The following is a 21,778-nucleotide window of genomic DNA, read 5'->3' as shown; positions in this document are numbered from 1 at the left end:
AGAGATGTGTTTAAATTGAAATGTTCTGAGTGAAAGTGAAGAAGACACATAAGAGAGAAGAAGTGGGCTTTACCAACACATCAGCAGTCAAACATTAAAACATGGAGTCGGACAGCTCTGGTTTCTCTTCTGCATTGTAAGGAGCTCACCAGAAAAAAAAGCAAACAAAATTAAAGTCAACAATTCTTAGAGCTATCAAAGAATCGTGGTCACAGGGGCAAACTGCTGTCTCCAAAGTTGGAAAGAAAAACAGGAAAATAAACAATTTAAAATATGCCCACAATATGCTGCTCTCAACAAGGCCTGTCCTCAAAGACGCTGTTTCACCAGAGCCTGACTGACTGGGATTTTACCAGCACCAAACCAACGCGGGGAGGGAAATTGCCAAGTCAAGTCCCCTGCAGCCTTTCTGCCTGACCTAACTGGAGGCTGGGGGCAGAAACTTAGAAACACTTGTGAGGTTCATAAGCTATTTGTCCTCCTGACAGCAAGTATGTGGTGTGTTTTCCAAACCACTTCTCCACCTCTCTAACACCACCTGGGTGGCCTATGATTCAGTTCAGTTCCATCACTAACCTCAGCTAACATCAGACTCCAAAGCTTAAGGGGCTCAGTCCCACAAACTGCCCACACATCAGATGCCAGCTGCATTTCTTTATGGTCAACTACAAATATGTAGGTTCCCAGGACACCCCCTTGTGTTTGATAATTTGCTAAAACAATGATCAGAACTAACAAAAGAGCAATTTACTTACTACTATCAGTTTATTGTAAAATACAAGTCAGGAACAGCCAGACTGGGAAAGGTGCTCAGGGCAAGATGGGGTTGGAGGGAGTGGGAGCTTCTACACCCTCTCCAGATGTAACAGCCTCCCTGCACACTGATGTGTTCACCGACTCCGGTGTCTCTCAATCCCGAGGTCCAGGGGTTTGGATGGAGTTTCCTCAACTAGGCGTGGCTGACTGAATCATTGACCACTGGTGAATAACTCATCTCTAGCCCTCTCCTCTCCCCAGAGGCAGGGGCTGGGCTGAAACTTCTAAGCCTCTCATCAAAGCTTGGTCCTCCTGGTAACCAACCCCCATCCTGAAGCCACTGAGGGGCCTGCAAACAGTCACCTCATTAGAACATAAGATGCTTCCATCACCTTCCATCACTCAGAAAGTCCAAGGGCTTTAGGAGGTCTTTGCTAGGAACCATGGACAAGGATTTAACATCTTTCTTATTATACCACAGAAGGTCCCAGGCCGGAACGCAGGCTCATTAAAATACTGAGACCAAATCACAAGACTACAGAACACTTCCCTTCCACCCACGACACAGCACTACACCAACAGCACTCCTGCTGAATAGCAGTGGAAGACACCGGAAGAACTGCAGTTTCAGCACTTATTTAAGAAGCCTCTGTGGAACCCTAAAGATGACATGGGAGACAAAACCGGGGACACCTGAGGGTATTTTAGCCTCTGACAGTCACAGCAAGTAGTAAATAGAGCCTAAACCCTAGTCAGATAAACATAAAACCTCACACTAAAGGCCTACTCACCCCGGCTCCTTTTTCACAGTACATCATGTCCGGCATTCAACGAAGAAAACTACAAGTCATACTAACAGAATTAAAGACACAGTTTGAAGAGATAGGACAAGCAAAAGAACATAATTCAGATGTAACAGATACCTTGGAACTATCAGACCAAAATTATAAAGCACCAATGATTAATGTGCTAAAAGAAATAATAGACAACATGCAAGAACAGAGAGGTAATGTAGGCAGAGATGGAAACTCTAAGAAAGAACCAACCCAACGAGAAATGCAAGAAATAAAAAATCTTAAAACAACAGAACAGAAATGAATAATTCCTTTTTTGGTGGGGTGAGGGCTCATCAGCGCTGGGGAAATGTGTGAAGAAAAAAATCAGTGATCTTGAGGAATTGTGAATACAACCTTCCAAAACCGAAATGCACAGAAGTGAAAAGAACAAAAAAGACAAAACAGAAATCCAAGACAATAGATAGGGACCACCATAGATAGAGACAATTACAAAAGGTGCAACATACACATAGTGGGACTATATACAGGAGAATAAAGATTTTTTTTTTTTTACAAAAACATAATAAATATGCAAAGCAATAATGACTGAGGATTTTCTCCAAAATTAATAACGCCAAACCACAGATCCAGGAAGCTCACAGGTCATCAAACAAAATAAAAAACAAAAAATGCACACCTAGAAATATGATATTCAAACTTGAGAACAATCAGTGATGAAGAGAACATCTTGAAAGAGGCTGGGGTGTGTGGGGAACTTAGTAAAGAGAAGCAAGGATAAGAATGAAATCAGACTTCTTCTCAGAAACTATGCAAGCAGGAAGAGTGCCTTGTGAAATAGTTAAGAAACATCGCCCAACTAGATTTGTGTGTAAAGCAAAACCATCTTTCAGAAAGTAAGGGAGAAGTGAAGACTTTCTGAGACAAACAAAAATGAGGGAATTTGTCACCAGTATACCTGCTTTGTAAGAAAAGATTTTTAAAAATTGTCAGAAAAAAAGTAATGATAAAGACAGGTACAGTGTTAGAGAAGGAATAAATGAAGGTAAAATAAAATGATTTGTTTTTGTTATTTTTATTTAATCTGACAGATAACACTATGTCCAAAGGCACAATAACAACAATGTATTTAGTAATTATTGCTTATAGATAAATGAAATGAATGACAGCAATGTTACAAGGGACAGGGAGGCAGAGACTGAAAATACAGGTTTTCTCAATGGGCACAAATTACACTCTGAGCGCACCCACACTGTGGATCAAAATTCCTGTGTCTAGAAACAGGCCCTAGTGAACCACAACTAAAACCTGAGAAAGATCTTCACTCCCCTCTCCCCCATGTGCACATGCGCCCCAGCTTTCCTGGGCTGCGGCTGCTTCAGTGTAAAGGCTCCTCCACAGTGGGTGTGAGTAGGTAAGACATCTGCAGGGGGAGTGTCCCCAGGGAGAACCACTGGGCCTTCAGGTGCTTCCTTTTGTGGGTCAAGGGGGCCTTAGCTTTGGCCACTGACCTCAGGCTTCTGCTCCCCACTGCAGTTGCTTTGGGTCACCATAGATAGATTAAATGACAAAAACTCAGTGTTTAAATAACCCACTAAAATCACACAAACCCAGAGATTATGTGGAAAGGAAGGAAGAAAAAGGGTTTTTCACTAGTTCAATTAGAAAACCCCTAACATCTATATTCTTTTCAGAAAAAAAGATGTCAGTTAATTATATTTCCATGGTAAGTAATGGTTTGTAAATGATCATACTTGAACGCTTCTGCTCTGCAAGTCTAAACCTGGAATTTCATTTGAAAACACCCAAAGTGAAAAACAGACCTCAGAACTTACTACACGTGCTCAGGTGAAGAAAGAATGACAGAATAGTTCCACTCAAATGCATGTACCCCTGGAACATTTTGTTATTTCTAAAAGTCACCTCCTTCTTGCCTGTTTGGAACTATTTTATACTGTCTTTCCAGCTCTGTTAATTAAATGTATTTTACCACTAATGAAAAAGACAAATAAGTCTTTTCAGGTGACAAACTCCGGGAGGGGCCTTGCTGAGAGGACAAAGCACCCAGAAAAGTTTCAAGGAGGACCCTCCACCCAAAGGACTTCCCACAGGACGTCTGTGCCCAGGGGAGGTCCTGTGGGGAGAGAAGCAAAGATTTCAAGCAACGGATTTCTAGTTTTCCAAGTAGTTATTCCTAGCTCTTCTCCCAAGTAAAATATCCACGGACAAAAAAAATAAACGAATAAACAAATCTTTGAAAAGAGCCATCCATGGCTCTGTGGAAAAATGATAAACAAATCATTGAAAATGATGCTGCGAATTGGGGAGAGGAAGTTGGCGTTTAGGAACGCGGGGAGGGATCTGGAAATTCACAAATTTATTGCCAGTTCGGAGAAGAGCTATCCTGGGGGGACAGGGTTGTGGATCTGAGACCCTGCTTTCCAAACATTTGGAAAACTCAGGAGTAAACGGTCACTCGAGGAGAAAGGAGGGCTGGGGACCCAACAGACCACAGCTCCTCTCATGTACGAACCTGCAGACCGAGTCACGACTGTCCCCCAGTAACCCTCTTCGTGGTCACGGAACCGTCTGGGGAGACGTAGGGCCGAGGGCGCAGAGCTGCCCAGAGAGGCTCCGGGGCCGGAGTCGCAGCGCGCAGCGACGGGACAGCACGCCCGGGGTCTCGGCTGCCGGCCTTGTCCCCACGCTGCGGGCCGGAGGGGACTAAGGTCTCAGCGGAGCCCCCGGGGGACGCGGCTCCGCAGAGTCCTGACTTGACCACGGGGAGGCCCGGGTCCCAGCACAGTCGGTTCAGACCAGCCCCTGGTCCCCGTCCTGGAACACCCGACGCCCATACTCACCGTTTCTCGGGTCTGGGGTCCTCCGGCGTTGTCCCTTCGGCTCCCGCGGACGGCGAACGTTATGTTACGCCATGGATCTGCAGCAGAGACACCTGGACCGTTACCCTCAGGTGAAACGCGAGTGCGGCCAGGAACATCCACGTGGTTTGCGGAGTGTGGCCCCACCCACCTTCCCTGCTGTCTCCCTGATTGGACAGTTCGCAAAGACCCGCCTCCCCGCCCCCACCCCACCCCGTTTCCCTGAGTGACGACCCGGAGAGGTTAGAGGGTTGAGCAGAACCAGCTTGTCTCCTCCACCGACGTTTGCCTTTAAACAAAACTTGTTCCTGGTCCTATAGAGGGACAATGGTGTCGTCCTGTAGCCTATGCTGAACGCCGGACACAGGTGTGCGCAGCCTGTTTTTTCAGCCTGTTTCCAGATGGAGAGACACTCTTGTCCTGAGCAAGAGGGGCACCCAGGCTAGGCCAGACTGGGACCAGGGGACCTGGCGTTCTCCACGGGTCAGCGGTTGGCAGAGGCTGCGAGGCCACTCGTGGAACTGTGAATATGAACTCACCATATGCAACGAAGATTCTGGCGCCATTTCGATCTTTGCTTACAGTGCTGAGGCTTCCACCCATTCCTTCCCCACCTCCGGACATGCAGTCTTTTAGCGAGGGAATCCTGTGGCCCCTCAAGGTCTTGGCTCTGCTGGGAAGTTGGAACCTGGAAGCCCTCACCTGGACACAGTGGCTCTTTACACCCAACCATAAGCTATGAGATGCGTTCAATAAAACTCTCGGGTATACATTTTACAGTTCAAGGAAATTTATTTTAGATAGTTTTTCAGTGTGTGCCTAGAGATTTTGAGATGTAAAAGGCTATGATACCCCTAAGGCAACTGAATTCCTATTATCACCAGTATAAGAAAAAACAATAAAGGTTTTGGAAATGTGGGATGCACCGGAAAACTCAATCACATTGATTCAAACTTATGTTGATTCAAAACTCCTAATGCATCTATTTATTTGAGCTGTATTGAGATAGAATATACATACCATACAACGCATCCTTTAATGGGTACAATTCAGTGTTTTTTAGTGTATTCACAGATACGTGCAATGAGCACTGCAATTTTTGAACATTTTTGTTGCCTCAAAAACAAATTCTAGGGCCATTTGTTTCTCCATTCACAGTCAGTAGATATTTAAGTCTTGTTTTATTAAGTTAGTAAGCACATCTGATAAATATGCAACAGCTGGGATTGCTGTAGCCAATAGGAATGTGGCCATGACACAGGTTCTGCCACTGCTTCTATCACTTTCTCGTTTAAATTCATAGCCTCCTGCTCAGAGTATTTTTCCAGAGTGGGATATGCATGGATTTCTGAAGACATTTCTGAGGAAGGAGGCACAGAGTAGACTTGAGTTGGGAAACAAAGAGCTGGAAATGGGCCGTGGAGGCGATGGAGGGAAATGATGCTGACACCCATGACTGAGGACAGATCCCAGGCAGATCCCACTTGGGATGCACCTTTATGTCTCAGAGCCACAGCGCGTCCAGAGATCTGTCCGAGGAACCTGATTTAAACTCCAGGACAGATTCTAGAAGCCCTCCCACTTCACTCCTAGTTACATGAATGAGATGAGAGCAGTGCAATCCTACAGGATGTTTCCTTAATTAAGACAGGGCTGCAAGAAAGGCCTGGTGGGGACTGAATTCTTCATCACAGACCTTTAGTTCTTCCCAATAAGGATCCCACATTGGTGGAAAGAAGTGGTGAAAACATAGAAATCAAGGTTCGGGAGAGCTTAACATTCTCCCAGGATAGGTTAGCAATTGTGTTCCTTGTTTTCTATTAAATATGCGCGCACACACACACACACACACACACACACGTCATGCACTGCAAAACAACATTTTAAGTCACTAATGAACATATAGCCTAGGTGTGTAGTAGGACATGCCACCTAGTTCTGTGTAAGTGCACTCTGACATCTAGATGATGACAAAATCACCTACCAATGCATTTCTCAGATCTATTCTTGTCATTAAGTGGCATATGACTGTGTCTGTGTGTGTATATATATGAAATATTTGCAGTTATTTGTGAGTTTCCCCAAATATATAGTAATATCACCATCAAAAGATGAAAAACATGCCATCACCCCAACCGAATATGCTGTGGTGCCCATTTGAACAAAACCTGTCCAATATATAAGTTAAACACACAAAAAAAAAGGAAAAGATTGAATTCCTTTTCTCTTGATTATAACTCATAGCTATTACTTTTGTTTCCCACTCTTTCACGTGTGCTGGATGTCTAAGCATATGGAAATGAAACTTGAGCAAAATGGACTGTGGGGCTTTTGCAGATCATTGAAACAAAAGACTTTCAGCCACTCCTACAATAAAAAGATGTTGAAAATCTGTCATATCTATTTTTATATGCAATTAGGATATTACTCAAAATAATACCCTCTCTCTACAGCTCACCCCACTTATTCCTTGGATGAGTGCCTGTAAACATCTCTACCTGATGTTTTCACAGGTCTCTTTTTTTAATTCAAAATCTATTCACGAAATATCAGTCAGAGGGAGGGATGAAAAACAAAGGACCAAATGTGAAAATAATAATTCACACAAAACTAGATTCTTTCATAAACTTGCCATACATCAAATTTATTCCAATTATTTATTAGTATGGAAAATAGAAAAAAGGCTCTTATATCCATCACCACCACCACCACCCCCCCCAAAAAAAAAACTTTGTCAGTAAGAAAAGTAAAATATATATAGTGGACTAGGCATATAAAGGACTTCCACAAGGCCACTCAGAAAAGCCAAATACCAAACTGTCATTTTTCAATGGTCCCTTAATACAGAACGAATAAAACATTATTTAAAAATTTAACCTAACTGCATATGAGAAATGCAGTTCAATTCACCCATGGATCTAACAGGCTTCAAAATGGTGAGAAAATATTATTAAATGTTTTAAGGAAAAAGCACTACCTTTTAATCTTATGTACTATTGTTGAAAGACAACTCTTAGCATTATGTCACTTGAATATTCATTTCTGAAAGTAATTAGTAGAAATCTATACTCCAACGATGCACTTTTAAAAAATGTTCAATAAGCACAATATATTTGGGACTTTAATAAGAATTCTTTCATGTTGAAAGTTTTCTGGCATACCATATACATGAATTAATTTCTATCAAGCTTTCTCATTTTTCTTACATTTTTATTATCTTCCATGGGAATTTTCACATGTAATGGTGTGGGCCAATTCAAGTCTTTCCCATGCCGTTTACACTGAAGAGATTTTATCCAGTGAATCACTTCACACTTTCAAAAGGAACTAGGATGACTGAAGTCTTTCCCAAATTCTGCACATTGCATTGTCATGTCTTCGAAAGGTTGTGAGAAATGAAGCCTTTTCCAAACTCCTTATATTCATAGGGTTTCTCTCCAGTATGGGTTCTTTCATGTGTTCGAAGTGAATTTGAACAACTGAAAGCTTTCCCACATTCCCTACATTTATAGGGTTTCTCTCCATTGTGACTTCTTTCATGTTTTTCAAACCAGGGTGGATAACTGAAGGCTTTACCACATTCTCAACACTGATCTGGCTTCCCTCAATATTTTTTGAAACTCATATGCTTTTTGTCCAGCGCGACATCTGATGTGCCTACTAAGGGATGAAAGATGCATGAAGACTTTTCCACATGCACTGTGTTCACATGGTATTACTCTTGTAGTTTCCTTCTTCAGACTGGGATTTGAAATAAGGCTGAAGTTTTCTGCACACTTGACCAACCTCTTTCACAGCACAGACTGTTCCACTGGACTTCTGTTATAAATAAAAAATAATAATAATAAGCACGGTATTAATGATTTCTTTACTAATGATTTTACATTCATTATATTTATTATGATTTATAGGAAAAGTATAAGTATTCTGTCTTACCCAAATAGCCTGAAATTAAATATACTGAATGCTCTCCAAGAAGACTTCACTCTTGCTATTATCAAACTGTGATATTGATATGTGGGATTTATTAATGCTATTTCTAATTGAACTATTTGGCAAACATGTATGTTACATCTTTTTAAAGTATTTTGGTAAAAATTTTCTAAGAAAAAATACATTTGAAGCAGGGTTTATTTTTGTTTGCTTGATTCTTTCTAAATTTTGATAACATACTAGAATTCTCACATAATAGATTTCTCTCTACTGTGTGACTCACCTTCATTTTCTCCCATGGTTTTTGTACTGATCTTCAATGTCAAGATCTTCCCATTCCTTTCCTAAAATGCAGACCCAGAAAAATGATTCCAAAGCATTAGAATTATAGAAAAATTATCGGCTTCTAGATCCATGATGAGCTGTGACCATGCCCAGGCTATTTACCAGCATCCTCCCTTTCCACATTCCACCTCTTGGAACAATGTTGATAAGCAAGAAACACTTGTTCCTTAATTGACAATTGAAGGAAAGTCATCATTCTTACCCACTGAGGCCAGGTTCCTGAAGGTTTCCCACATCACATCTCTGTAGAGTTTCTTCTGTGAAGGATCCAGTAAGGCCCACTACTCCGGGGGAGGGGGTAGTTCACAGCCACATCCTCCCACTATGTCCTAAAACATCCCAAATTTATATACAGTAGGATGTGTGAGACTGACAGCAATGGACACCTAGACTCCATTTATTTTTTTTTATAAATGTGGTTGTAAATAAACTTTGATGTAAAGAACTGCATAGGGCAGAGGTGCTAGAAACTAGCACACAGCCCTAATTACCATCTTAGACTCCATTTATAAGAAGGTTAAGTATGATTCTGTCAACTCCAAACATTTATTCTATGATTTGATCATCAGAGATTTACTCTCTGTCCACACTAACTTTCTCATAAATATAACACTATCATGAACACATGGAAATGATTTACACATTGTCACCATGATCACATTACATCTTATTTCTCTCTGATGTCAGGGTCCTGAACATGGAAACATGTTCAGGACCCTGACATCAGGGAAACAACCAAAATGCTATAGAGGTAAAATATATATCATCATTTCAAGACCATCGATTGTGAAAAAAAATTATTTCACCTTCAGCACTCCATGAGGCAGAGGGTAAAACCTTCATAAGGGTTTAATAAATAAAACATAGTGAAGAACTGGAAGCTTTTCCTTCTATTGGTATAATACACCACATTAGCACATGATCATCTCAACTGTACAGAATATGCAAATGATAAAATTCAATACTCTCTCATGATTAAAAAAAACACTCAATAAACAAGGAACAGAAGGAAACTACTTCAACGTAATAAAAGCTATATATGAAAAGACCACAGTGAACATCATACTCAATGGTAAAAGACTAAAAGCTTTTCCTCTAAGATCAGGAACAAGACAAGGATGCCCTCTTTCATCAATTGTACTCACCATAGTACTGAAAATCCTAGCCAAAACAATGAGGCAAGAAAAAGAAATAAAAGGCATTTAAATTGGAAAAGAAAATATAAAATCATCTCTGTATACAGACATGATTTTATATGTAGAAAACTCTAAAGATTGCACATGAAAAAAACCGTTAGAACGAATATTCAACAAATTTGCAGAATACAAAATTAACACGCAAAAATCATTGTGTTTTTATACCCTAACAATGAACAATTAATTCAAAAGTGAAGTTAAGAAAATTATTTCATTTACAATAGCATCAAGAAGAATATGATATTTAGAAATAAACTTAACCAAGGGAGCAAAAGACCTGTACACTGAAAACTACAAGAGTTGCTGAAAGAGACTGAAGAAGAAACCAATAAATGGAAAGACAACCTGTGTTCATTAATACTAGGATATCATACTACCAAAACTGACCTACAGAGTCAATGCAATCCCAACAATGTTTTTAGCAAAAAGAGAAAAAAAAAATCCATTCTAAAATTCATATGGAATCTCTAGGTACCCTGAATAGCCAAACCAATCTTTAAAAAGAAAAATAAAGTTAGAGATCTTACACTTCCTGATTTCAAAACTTACTCAAAGCTCCAGTAATCGAAACAGTGTGGCACTGACATAAGGACAGACATGTAGAGGAGAGAGACTTAGAAAAATCTGCAGGCACATCCGGTCACCAGGGAATTTCAGGGAGGGCACTGTGAACTCAGCCACAGTCTCACACAGGGCCTGGTAGTTGGAAACACCAAAAACACATCACAGGGGGAGTTAAGAAATATTTGGCGGGTGAGGCCCTTCTATAGCCAAGCACCAGTCATTACCACTTATGGTAGTAGAGTGACTTTCCTGAGCCTCCTGCTTAGCCTGAACTAGTCCTCCCCTTCAGAGAGGAACTCAAAAACATTTGGGGAAGGTCCATCCTAAAAGCAGAACCCCCAAGACATCAGGTGTCCAGATGTCTTCACAAGCCTTCCTGTCTGGCCCAAGTCAGTCCCAACTTCTGGTGGAGGACTAAGAAAACTCTACCCCTAAAAGTACAGTAAAGTGGAGGCACTTCCAATGCTTGAAACCTGTTATGTGTTGAATTGTCTCACCCTAAAATTCCCGTGTTGAAGTTTTAACCCCCGGTACTTGATAATGCGATCTTATTTAGAAACAGGGTTATTGCCAATATAAATAATTAAGATGAGGTCACTGGGGTCAGCCCTAATCCATTATGACCGGTATCTTTATAAATAGGAAAAAATTGGACAAACTCACACACAAGAACAGATTCTCACTCACAGACTCCAGAAGGAACCAACCCCGAGGACACATTGAGCTGAGACTTCTAGCCTCCAGAACCACAAGACAAATTTCTGTTAAGAGGTCCAGTTTGGAGTACAGCTGACCCTTGAATGACACGGGGTTAGGGGCATTGACCCTCCACGCAGTCAAAAACCCACGTATAACTTTTGACTCCCCAAAAACTTAACTACTAAAAGCCTACTGTTGATCAGAAGCCTTTCCAATAACATAAACAGTCAATGAACACATATTTTGCATATGTATTATATGCAGTATTCTTACAATAAAGTAAGCTAGAGAAAAGAAAATGGTGAGAAATTCGTAAGGAAGTAAAAACATATTTACGGTATTATTGAAAAAATCTGCATATAAGTGCACCTGCGCAGTTCAAATCCATGTCGTTCAAGGGTTAGCTGTACTTTGTCACACGGTCCTAGCAAACTAATAAAGAACCCACGCAGGGCCGCCGCTTGGCTCTGGACACCCTCCAGAGATCACTTAGAAAACATTCTGAGAGATGTTCCAAATGAATGAAACCCACATAGGACTACTGCCACGCCCAGGCCTCCTTGGCCAGACATAGCCTGTGCCCCAGACATAAAGGAGATTTAGAAAAGTTTTCAGGAAGCATATTGGACAACTGAGCCTCATGAAGAACAGGAGCTGGGCCCAGTGATCTCTCCCAAGGTGTCCCTAGCAGGCCTAGGCTGGTCCCCCTCTCCAGAGGGGGGATTAGAAAATTCTGGAACATACTGTGGTCCCTCTCCTTGGGCCTTCCCTGTCCAGCCGAGGCCAGTCCAAGCCTCCAAAAAGGGACTCAAAAACCTTTTGGGAAGCCCTCTCTGTGACCATGACTCATGGAAGACTGAGGCCTGGCCCAGATGCTCTCTGAAAGCCTGCTATGCTGACCAGGAATTGCAAATATCTGTGTGAGCCAAATCAGATGACTAGGGCCAACACAGAACCTGGCAACAAGGGTCAACGCCTCCACTGATGGAGACTTAGAAACATTTGGGGGGCACCGCCAACAACCAGGCCCTTCGAAGGACCACAGCCACGTCCAGGGTGCCCACATAGTAGGTCCCTAACTCGCCCAGGACAGTGCCTCTCCCCAAGAAAGGGGACTTAGAAACATTTTCAGGAGGCACATGTAACAACCGTGACCTATTGCAACACTGTGGCCAGATGTGGGTGACTTCCCGTCATCACTGACCAGACAAGCTAGTTCTTTGCCACCGGCTTAGAAGGTGCCTCCTATTCTCCATGCAGGATGGAGGACCCAGGGCTCCTTTCTCCAGAGGGAGACATAGCAAAATTTCCAGAAGGAATAAGCAGAGAGCTGGCCCCACAAAGGATCATCTCCAGGCTGAGTGCATTTCTTGGGCCTCTATTTCTGTCTGGCTGGTCCCTATACCTCCTGAAAGATACTTTAACATTTTTTGACAAGGTGCACTCATCAAACGGCATCACGTGTGATTACAGCCAGGCACAGGCACCCTCTTCCGGTATCCCTCACCAGCCCATACTGGTGATCTTTTTTTCAGAGGAACTTGGAAACATTTTCAAGTGACAAATATGACAACTGGGACCACGTGAGACCACAGCCAGGACACTGTTGCTCTCTCCAGCCTCCAGGGCCAGCCAAGGCTGGTCACAGCCTGTGTAGAGGGACATTGAAATGGTTTAGGGGGTGTTTCTAACTACTGCTTCGATCTGGGCTATGAACAGACTCCCACAGCAGTCAAAGGGCCTCTCTTTCTGGCTGGCTTATCACTAAAGAGAGATACTTAAAACTTTTCAGGAGGTATATCTAATGAAGAGAACTCACATGTGACTTCAGCAATCCTGGTGTAGGGAGCTAACCCCAGGGCCTCCCTCCCCTCAGGAAATGTTTTCAGAAGGTGTAGGTAATTACTGGGTCCCACTGAGGACAGTTGCCTGCCGAAAGCAACCTCCTCAGGCTCCCTTGCAGCCCCCTAAGGATTCAGCCTTCCTTGGAAGGCTTAGAAAACTTTCTGGAAGGCCCACACAAAAACGAAGCCTCCAGGGCATCTTACTGGAACCTCCCTGACCAACCGGGGCCAGTGCCCCACCCCCACCCCAAGCAGAACTGGAACCGCTTTTAGCAGATTCTGGAGGACTACTGCCCTGCCATGGGCTATGACAAAATCCAAGGCACCCACCTCTTGACCCGGTTTGGCCCATAATGGTCCCTATCATTGGAGGGAGGCTTACAAAGGTTTGACGGGAGTGTCCAAGAATAGGCCCCAGTGTAACTAACTGAAGCTGAGTGCGAGTCCTCCCTCCGCCTCCCTGTCCCTGTTCAGAAGGAAAATTTTTTAGGACTCACACCCAAAGACAGTGCCCTGTGCGGGATTGTGGCAGGATGACTGGTGCTCCTGGGCCTCCTTGGCTGCGATCCCAGATCCCAGAGGGGAGCCTACAAAAATTCTCAGGAGGCACTCCCAACCGGGCACCAGGCGGGAACGCGGCTGAGCCCAGGGCGCCCTAACCCTGGACGGCCCAAATTGGTTCCCGCGAACGGAGGGGACCTCTGTGTGACAGTCAGCCCGGCCCATGCAATTCTCAGATGTTGCACTCCACTATACTGCAGGGACTATCTCAGGAGAGCACGCTCGGAGGTGGCATGTGTTGCACCAGAGACAACATCGCTGCCGCCTCCTGGAACTCAGCCTTGGGCTGAGCAGAGGGATCTCATCCCGTGCCCAAGGCTGCCGAGCTCCTGAGAACGATATAAAAGCGGCCGCCAGGTGGCAGCGACAACCTGCGCAACCTGTACTGACCTGGACCGGCCTGGACCCCCAGATGCCACCTCTTCTGGGTCTCACTAGAACAGCATATCTTGGCCCACAGCAGCCAGGGGTGCCCTGGTGGGCCCGGGGCACCATCCACACAACTTCCTGGATGGCCAGGCTGATCTTCGCCTACAGAGGAGGGCTTAGACACTATTCAGGAGGCGCCCCCAATGACCCTGACCCACGTGAGACTGGGTGGGGCTCCGGGGCTGTCCTATTGGAAATCTCTCCCAAGAGAGCTTAAAAATATTTTCAAGAAGTACATCTGGCAACCTGGCCCTACATGAGACTGTGGCTGGGCCCAGGTCACCCTCCATAGTGGTCCCTTAAGGGGCCTGGCCGATGCCTCGCTCTGCAGGGTAAGTTGGAAACATTTTTCAGAGGAATAAGTGATGCAAAGGGCCCACATGTGACCTTGGCTAAGCTGAGAACACTCTCCCTGGGCCTCCCTGCAGGACTAGGGCCTGTTACCTCCTCCAGAGGGAAGGAGACTGATAAAAATGGGAGGGGGGAGCACATCCAGCAACTGCAGTTTGTTCCCGGCCTCCACCAAAGGTCATAGAAACTTTTCAGAAGGCACTCCTAATAACCAGGACCCAAGAGTGACAGCACATGAGCCCACTGTGCTCTCCATGGGTCTATCTCTCCCTCCCAGGCTGGTGCCTCTCCTTTAGATGAGGACATTGATACGTTTTCAGGAGGTACTACGAGATGGGTCCAAGACCAAGACCCATGCAGAACCACAGCCTGGCCCTGGAACCCACCAAGTCTCTCTGGCTCGCCTGTGCCAGCCTCATCATCGAAGGATAAAGAGGTTTGCAGGGATGTATCCAGCCATCAGACGCCACGCAGGACAAGGGGAGGATCCAAGGCAACCTTAGGCAGCCCACTGCCCACCTTTGGAAGAGGACTTAGATATGTCTTCAGGAGGCATATGTGCAATTGGGCCCAAGATACCATCCCTGGGGCCCACAACCCAGCCCAGCCCGGCCCAATCCCTACCACCAGAGGAATACTTCTAAGCAATTTGGTTGGGCACCTCCTACCACAGAGACAGCAGACAGCCCTGGGGCACGTGCCCAGGGCTACCATGGCTGGCTCTGCTGCCTCTCCCTTCTGAAAAGAAACTTTAAAGTTTAGGGGAGGTATATCCAACAATTGGACCCCATGAGGGATGGCAACTAGATGGGGTGCCCTCCTTGGGTCTCTCCTTGGGTCCATCTCTTTAGGGAGAGACTTAGAAAATTTTTCCAGAGGTATGTCTAGCACCCAGGTCCCACCTGTGACCTCATCCAGGCCCAAGGTGCACTCCCCAGAGATTCCTGGCCAGCCTAGGCTCACGTCTGCCCCCCAATCAGCACACACACACACACACACACACACACACACACACACACACACACGGGGTTGTTGAAGGGGTATTTGATATTTTCTAGAGGCACTTCTGGGCCCATGCAGCAGAATGCTGGTCTCCACATGGCCCACTGGTGGGACCCACCCCCAACCTGACATCACCCTGTCTCTTCATTGGCTCAGCTCTCTCCTTCCCACTCCTGATTAAGCCCCACCCCTTGACCACACCTAAACTATGCCCCTCCATGGCTTCAATGTGCCTTCAAGTGACCTGCACACAGAAGTCACTTCCTCTTGATTCTAAACCCCAGTTCACTGGGCCTGCCCTTGGTAGCTACTCAAGACAGCTATGCCACAGTCTGAGTGGACACAGAGGCAGGAAGCAGGAGTGGGAGATGGAGTGGAGGATGAGGCTGGTCATGAACCATGTAGTCTGGTGTGAGGATTCAAGCAGCTAAGCCACCTCTCTACAAGCCCTAGAGTCAAAAGGCAGCTAGAATTTGGAGGCTTTACTTACCCTCAAAAAAATTTTTTTTAAAAAAACACACTAAGTCACACTTTAACCCGGGGCTCGGTAGTGGCATTTTAATGGCTTTCATTGGTGGCATCAGCAGCAAGAGAAGGGGATCAGTTTGCTCCACCCCTGGAAGAAGGGGTTAAGGCTGGAAAGGGGGCTTCCTGCCCCCAGCAAGTCTAGCCGTCCTTTTTCCACTGGACTGAGGCCAGGAAGGTGCGGATTTCCATGGGCTGCAGTGTGACGTTGGCCGGGTCCAGCCGGAAGGGAGAGGACTTGGGTGTGTGGCCTGGGGAGATGCAGGGGAGGAGTGAGGGATGCAGACTTCACCCACCTCACTCTCCCACCCCTAGACTCCCTCCCCTGAGCCTGGACACAGCCATACACTCTCAAATCTGTCCCTAGGAATTTACAGACTAACCACCGCCCTCACACCTTTAAGCCCCACCTCAAGGACTATCAAGCCAACCCCAGGGATGATGGACAACCCTACCCCACCCCTGAACTAGACACTGACAGAGCCTCAAATCTTGTTCTTGGGACTGCACTCCAATCTCAAACACCCAAGACCCACCGCTAGTTTGCCGGACCCACTTAAGACCCTTAAACCCCTAACCTGATCTGAACGCCACCCCAGACCCTTGAGCTGGACTGGTCCCTGGCCTACATTCTCACACCTCCCATGCGTCCACTAGCTTCAGGCCCCGGGGGCAGACCTTCATCCGTGTTCAGTGTCCACTGGAGCCTGGAGGCACTGGCCCGGAGCTGGTTGGCAGCAAGCGTGGTTTCCTTAAGGTCAGTGATGGTGAAGGCAGAAAACAGGTCCTGCGGGGAGTGGATCGACAGGGCTGAGTGGGGACAGAATGGGGTTTCCCCTTTCCCCTCTCTTGCCTCTCTCCTGTCTCCCTCCCACCTCTGCTCGCCTCACCCTCAAGTCCAAGGTCACCGGAGAGCTCAAGTTGCCGACCATATCCTCCTGTATGGCAAACTGATGCTCTAAGCGTAGCAGCAGCGTTTCCTGGCCCCAGCGGGCGAGCGTGAGCAGATGCACGTTGGGCGGCAGCTCCCAGCGCAGCCCTGAGAACTACGGAAGGGGCCAGGGATGAGCGGGGCCAAGCCAGAGGGGCCGGGCCCAAGTCAGGAGGCGGGGCTCTGCTGGGGGCGGTTTTTAGTCCTGGTAGGCAGGGCTAAACTAATAAGGGTAATGGGGTGGTGCCAGGTTGGGGGCCGGTCCGAACCCCGAAAGGGGCCAAACTGATCCAGGCTGAGACCCGACTGAGGGCAGGGATAAAGCTACCGCGTGGAGATCCCAGGACTGGCCAAGGGGCGGGGCAGGACCAAGCCTGGGGTAGAGCGGAGCGAGGTTAGGTGAGGAGGGGCGGGCCCTGAGGCTGTAGACCCAGCACAGGTGCGATGAGACTGGGCCGCAACTGAGAGCTAGCTAGCTTATGGCTGCCCCAGGACCAGTTGGGAGCGGGCGAGGTGGGTCCTAGCTAAGCCTAGGGAGACCCGCCCCCCACCGCAGGCTTCATCTGGGTCCTCTCTTTCTGCCGGCCCCACCGCCTCTCACCTGCCTGCGCGGGGTGACCCCCGGGTGGTAGGGAGTGCCGCTACCCTGAGCCAGCACCACCTGCGGGGCCAGGAGCTCCTTCTCCGCCTGCAACCTGTGCCTGACAGCGGCGGTCTGGGTCTTATCCAGCAGCACGAGGTGGCGCCCCCGCACCCACAACCCCGACCCATTCTCCAGCAGCGGCTCCCCAACTCCGCGTCTATCGTCTCTCAGCAGCCTTCGGTGCACCTGCAGGGAGAGTAACCAGGAGAGGGTGAGGGCTCCTCTGGTCAATTTCGGGGCTGTAAATCGGGTAAGGGCTTGTGGGAATTTCAAGAGAAACTGAAGAGTCGGGGAAACAGCTGACGATGAAATTCTGCTACGGGGGACCCCAGCAGACGTGCGGATCCAACCTTGCAGGGGACTAGGACAGAGAGAGGTAAGGACCTAACGGGGGGCGTGCACAGGGCAAGTCAGGACCTGGAGGGGGCACCTGGGTAAGGACTGGATAAAAGCATGGAGGGAATGTCTCATATAGGAATAGAGGTCTCGGCTTAATGAAAGCCCAAACGGAGGAGTGCACCTAGCGGAGAACTGGGTCAGACACCAGCTTCGAAGTCTAGCAGGAGGCCAAGGCAGAAACTGGTGGGAGAACCCTAGCTTAGATGGGGCACAGGCCACTCACCATGAGCTCTACGGAGCCGTCTTTCAGGCTGCTGCCGCCCTGGGAGCGGTCTGTCAGCACCGTCAGCTGCACTTTCCCGTCCTGACGGGTGAGGGGTGAGAGGTGAGAGTGAGGGAGCACACTGCCAGCCAGCCCCAGCCCCTAAACATGCCCCACAGGGGATGGTGGACTGCCAAGGACACCTGGGAGATGCTAAGAATGAGGGGTGACCACTCTGTAGAGAAATGTCCGGAAGATCAGGGGAGCAGGATGGGGGAGGGGGTACCGTAATGTAAATGCGGCTGTTGACTGGATAGTAGTTTCCTGCCACTGGCTCAGTCATGTTCAGCACCCATGTGGGTCGATAATTCCGTCTTGAGAGGTGAGGATAGGGTTTGGTCAGACCCGGGGCCCAGCTCCCCTTTCCAGGCTCACCCACCATTTGCTCCCCCTCCAACCTCTCTTTCCCCTATTCATAAAATCGGCAGAGGCCCCCACTACCCATGGGCCCCAACACACCACAGACCACTCCTCGGTGACCCCAGTCACCCCCACCTTCTCTCCAGGATCTCCCTGCCATTGCTGTCGGTGAAGAAGAGTCCTTTTGTCTCCAGCTCAGTGTCAAAACGGCTGATGATCTCCTTTCCCCAGCCATCACTATAACCAATAGAATGACAAGGTTGTAAGGCTCGCCGACGTCCGCTCTGCCCCAGCCCCCAGCACCCAGTCCCAGCCTGTGCCACTCACCCCACAGGTATTGGTCCCACTGTCCACTCCAGCTCCAGGTGCCGCTGTCCTGGATACAGACGAACCACTTGGGAACACCAGGCTGAGAAGTTCTGGTGTACCTCCTGCACCAAGGCCTTCTGCAGGCACATGGGAATGGAGGGCAGGTGTGAGCCCGTACTTGAGCAGAGGTGAACCCTACAAATGTCCACACCTACCATGAACCTCACAAAGGCCTACATCAGGGTCAACCCCACTAATAACATAAGAATACCACTTACCTCCCCCACCTACCTAGGCATGATGCCCACACTTCTCACTTCAGTCATTGCCACATAATTCTTGAGTGTGGCATATATGCTTGCTGCCTACCACTACCTCATCTCCCCTCCATAGAATAGGATCCTAGCTGGGCATGTGGCTACCTGAAATAAAGATTATATTGTCCAGTCTTCCCTGAGGCTATCAGGAGCTGTGTGACTATGGTCTGCCCAGTGGAAAGTGATCAAAGAGTTATGAACAATGTGCCTTGCCCCTTTCCCTCTCCCACCAGTTCGAATGCAAATGTGATGGCTGGAGCTTGAGCAGCTATCTTGGGTCATGAGGTAGAAGCTGAATGTTGAAGAAGGAAGAGCAATGAGATAGAAGGAGCCTGGATGACTGTGGGACCACCCCACCTACCCTAGATGGCCCAGCCAGACTTTCTGTTCAATGGAAAGAAACATCTGTCTTGTTTAAGAATAGTTAATTTGGGTAACTGTTACAACAGGCAAAATTATACCCTAACCCAGGTATGAGGAGGTTCACTGCAAGGGGAGTCATGTCAAAGGTGAGTCTTGCCATTACTTGCCCTATTCCCACCCTAAGAAGAAATGTCAACGTGAGGCCCCGGGAAACCCTACAAGTGTGAGACTGTTCCTAGCCAAATGCATGTTCAAATACCCACCCTAAGTGTGAACTACCTAAGCCCCATCTAAGTGTGAACTCTCCAGTATCCACCCAAGACATAATCCCATCCCAGCACAGATTCTTAGTGAACTCTTCAAGTAGCTCTTCCTGGCTCTCCCCATTCATGAGCCAAGTGGAAACACCCCACCCCCAGTTTCAAAAGCTATGTATAATCCTGACACCCACAGAAGATGCGAATGCCTTTGTATGCCACAGTATAACTGATGAATATCGGCCCTGTGAAAGGATCCTCAAGTCTTCCCCTCAGGTCTTAGCCCTCTGATCTGATGGAGATGTAAATCTTCCCCGACCCCCACCCCACACACAGTGCACCGCCCTCCCAGGCTCCACACACCCCTCAATGCCCACTCATTATTCCTGGCCCCGGACCTTCACCAGGTGGATTTGAGCCCAGCGGCTCACGAGCAGTGGTTCCTGTCGGTTGGGTCTGAAGATGTAGGCACCTGAGACCTGGTCACTTAGGTTGTTGCCTGTACTGGCGTTGTACCTGGGGCCGGGGCAGGTGAACGTCAGGTAAGGGACCCCAACTCTGCTCACGCCCCCTCCCTGACCTGGTAGTCCTTCCTCACCAGTAGAAGGCTTGGCGAACAGGCAGCAGGAGATTCTGGTCCAAGTTCTCCAGCTCCACCAAGAGCCCCGTCTCAGGATCAAACCTAGCCCGGATATACTGGGCAGAAAAGGGTGGTCAGATGTTAATGACTATCCTTTTAGCCAAGGGTAGCTTCATCCTTCCTGGGGCTCAAGACAAAACCCTAAAGTCACCTTTTCCTCTTCTCTCTCTCTCACTCCTCACACATGACCCTACTAGCAAATCCTAACAGCTCCACCTTCTATCTTATCCTCAATCTGACCACTTCTCACAACCTCCAAGGCTTTCCGGGACGAGAGCTAGCCAGCCTCTTCCTGGTCGCTCCTGCCTGCCATGCTTTACCCTGTCTGTTCCCCCCATAGCCACCAGAGGGCGCCTGTGATACCCTAAATCCATTTTAGCTGGTCTGCACAGCCCATCAGGACTGCTTGTGCAACTGACGGAGAGGAACCACACCGCCGAACTTTTAGGGGCTAATGGAAATTTATAAACTTTAATTTCCTTTAGGACTTTTGTGTCTGCTGCTCCCTGCCTGCCTGGATTCCTCTTCCCCCAGATGTCCTCCAAATGGCCACGTGGCTCCCTCACTCAAATCTCCCACACACCTTCACTTCACTTAGTTTGCAAACCCCTATGACCGTCAACTTTGACATATCCATCAAGTGTCACCCATGATCACACGAGGCCCTCACAACAGTCCCGGGAAAGGACAGTGAGACTCAAAAGAAGGCGCTCACTCACGCAAGGGCACATGATGGGAGACTGACTGGTAATGCTAGACCAGGAACCCAAGACCCACTAATCCAGCTCACTGTGACACCTCAAATTTACCACTGGGGCAGGGAAGAGGATCTGAATGAGGTCTCACCTCATTTTGGATGGTCAAGATGCGGGACGAGGACTTCTGGGATCTGGGCTTGGAGGTGTGAGCCTGTGGGCTCTGGCCAGGCACCTGGGTTACTGAGTAGATGCTGAAGCCGAGGGCAGGCACTGAGGCTGAGAAAAGCAGCTCCTGTCTGTCTGAGCTGGGCATTGTAACCACCTCGGATAAAGGAAGAGGGAAACCGATTCAAGAGGCTGTGCCTACACATGTAAAGAACACGTACAGGGAGGGGTCACACTCCAGGAGGGGAAGGAGTCCCAGGATGGGGAGAAGAAATTTAGGTGTTAGATGGGGGAATGGGGATGGCAGAAATCCTGAGTTAAAGACTGCAGAGAAGATCCACAGGTTGGGGCGGGGGGAACCCACTGAGAGAATGGAGAGACTGTGGGAAAGGGGAAAAGCGAGCGAGTAATTGGGGGAAGAGATCCTTGAGGCAGAGGAGTAAGGGAAAGAGTCTTAGGGAAGGAAGAGGTTTGTGGGAAGAGACCGTCCAGGATAAGAGGAATATTTATATACAGGAAAAATGTCATGGGGAGATATTAAAAAGAGGGAGATATT

General features: G+C 47.5%; 1 protein-coding gene across 2 annotated transcripts in view; it reads right to left on the bottom strand.

Moving 5' to 3' along the window:
• Nucleotides 1-15,884: 15,884 nt before the first annotated feature.
• Nucleotides 15,885-21,778, bottom strand: part of MAN2B1 (mannosidase alpha class 2B member 1) — a 13,265-nt gene continuing 7,371 nt past the window's right edge. For both annotated transcript variants that reach the window (XM_039882829.1, XM_039882830.1), the window contains exons 14-24: nucleotides 21,206-21,379; nucleotides 20,318-20,415; nucleotides 20,118-20,235; nucleotides 18,801-18,919; nucleotides 18,609-18,710; nucleotides 18,340-18,427; nucleotides 18,075-18,155; nucleotides 17,411-17,638; nucleotides 16,769-16,924; nucleotides 16,557-16,665; nucleotides 15,885-16,129 (exon numbers count right to left, since the gene is read on the bottom strand). In XM_039882829.1, coding sequence (XP_039738763.1) covers nucleotides 16,020-16,129; nucleotides 16,557-16,665; nucleotides 16,769-16,924; nucleotides 17,411-17,638; nucleotides 18,075-18,155; nucleotides 18,340-18,427; nucleotides 18,609-18,710; nucleotides 18,801-18,919; nucleotides 20,118-20,235; nucleotides 20,318-20,415; nucleotides 21,206-21,379 — 1,383 coding nt within the window. In that variant the 3' untranslated portion in view covers nucleotides 15,885-16,019. The remainder of the gene's footprint in view (nucleotides 16,130-16,556; nucleotides 16,666-16,768; nucleotides 16,925-17,410; nucleotides 17,639-18,074; nucleotides 18,156-18,339; nucleotides 18,428-18,608; nucleotides 18,711-18,800; nucleotides 18,920-20,117; nucleotides 20,236-20,317; nucleotides 20,416-21,205; nucleotides 21,380-21,778) is intronic.

The sequence above is a fragment of the Pteropus medius genome, unplaced genomic scaffold, assembly GCF_902729225.1.
Source record: "Pteropus medius unplaced genomic scaffold, Ma_sr-lr_union100, whole genome shotgun sequence".
NCBI lineage: Eukaryota > Metazoa > Chordata > Mammalia > Chiroptera > Pteropodidae > Pteropus > Pteropus medius.
The sequence above is the reverse complement of the archived record's forward strand: the minus strand, read 5'-3'. Positions and strand labels throughout refer to the sequence as shown.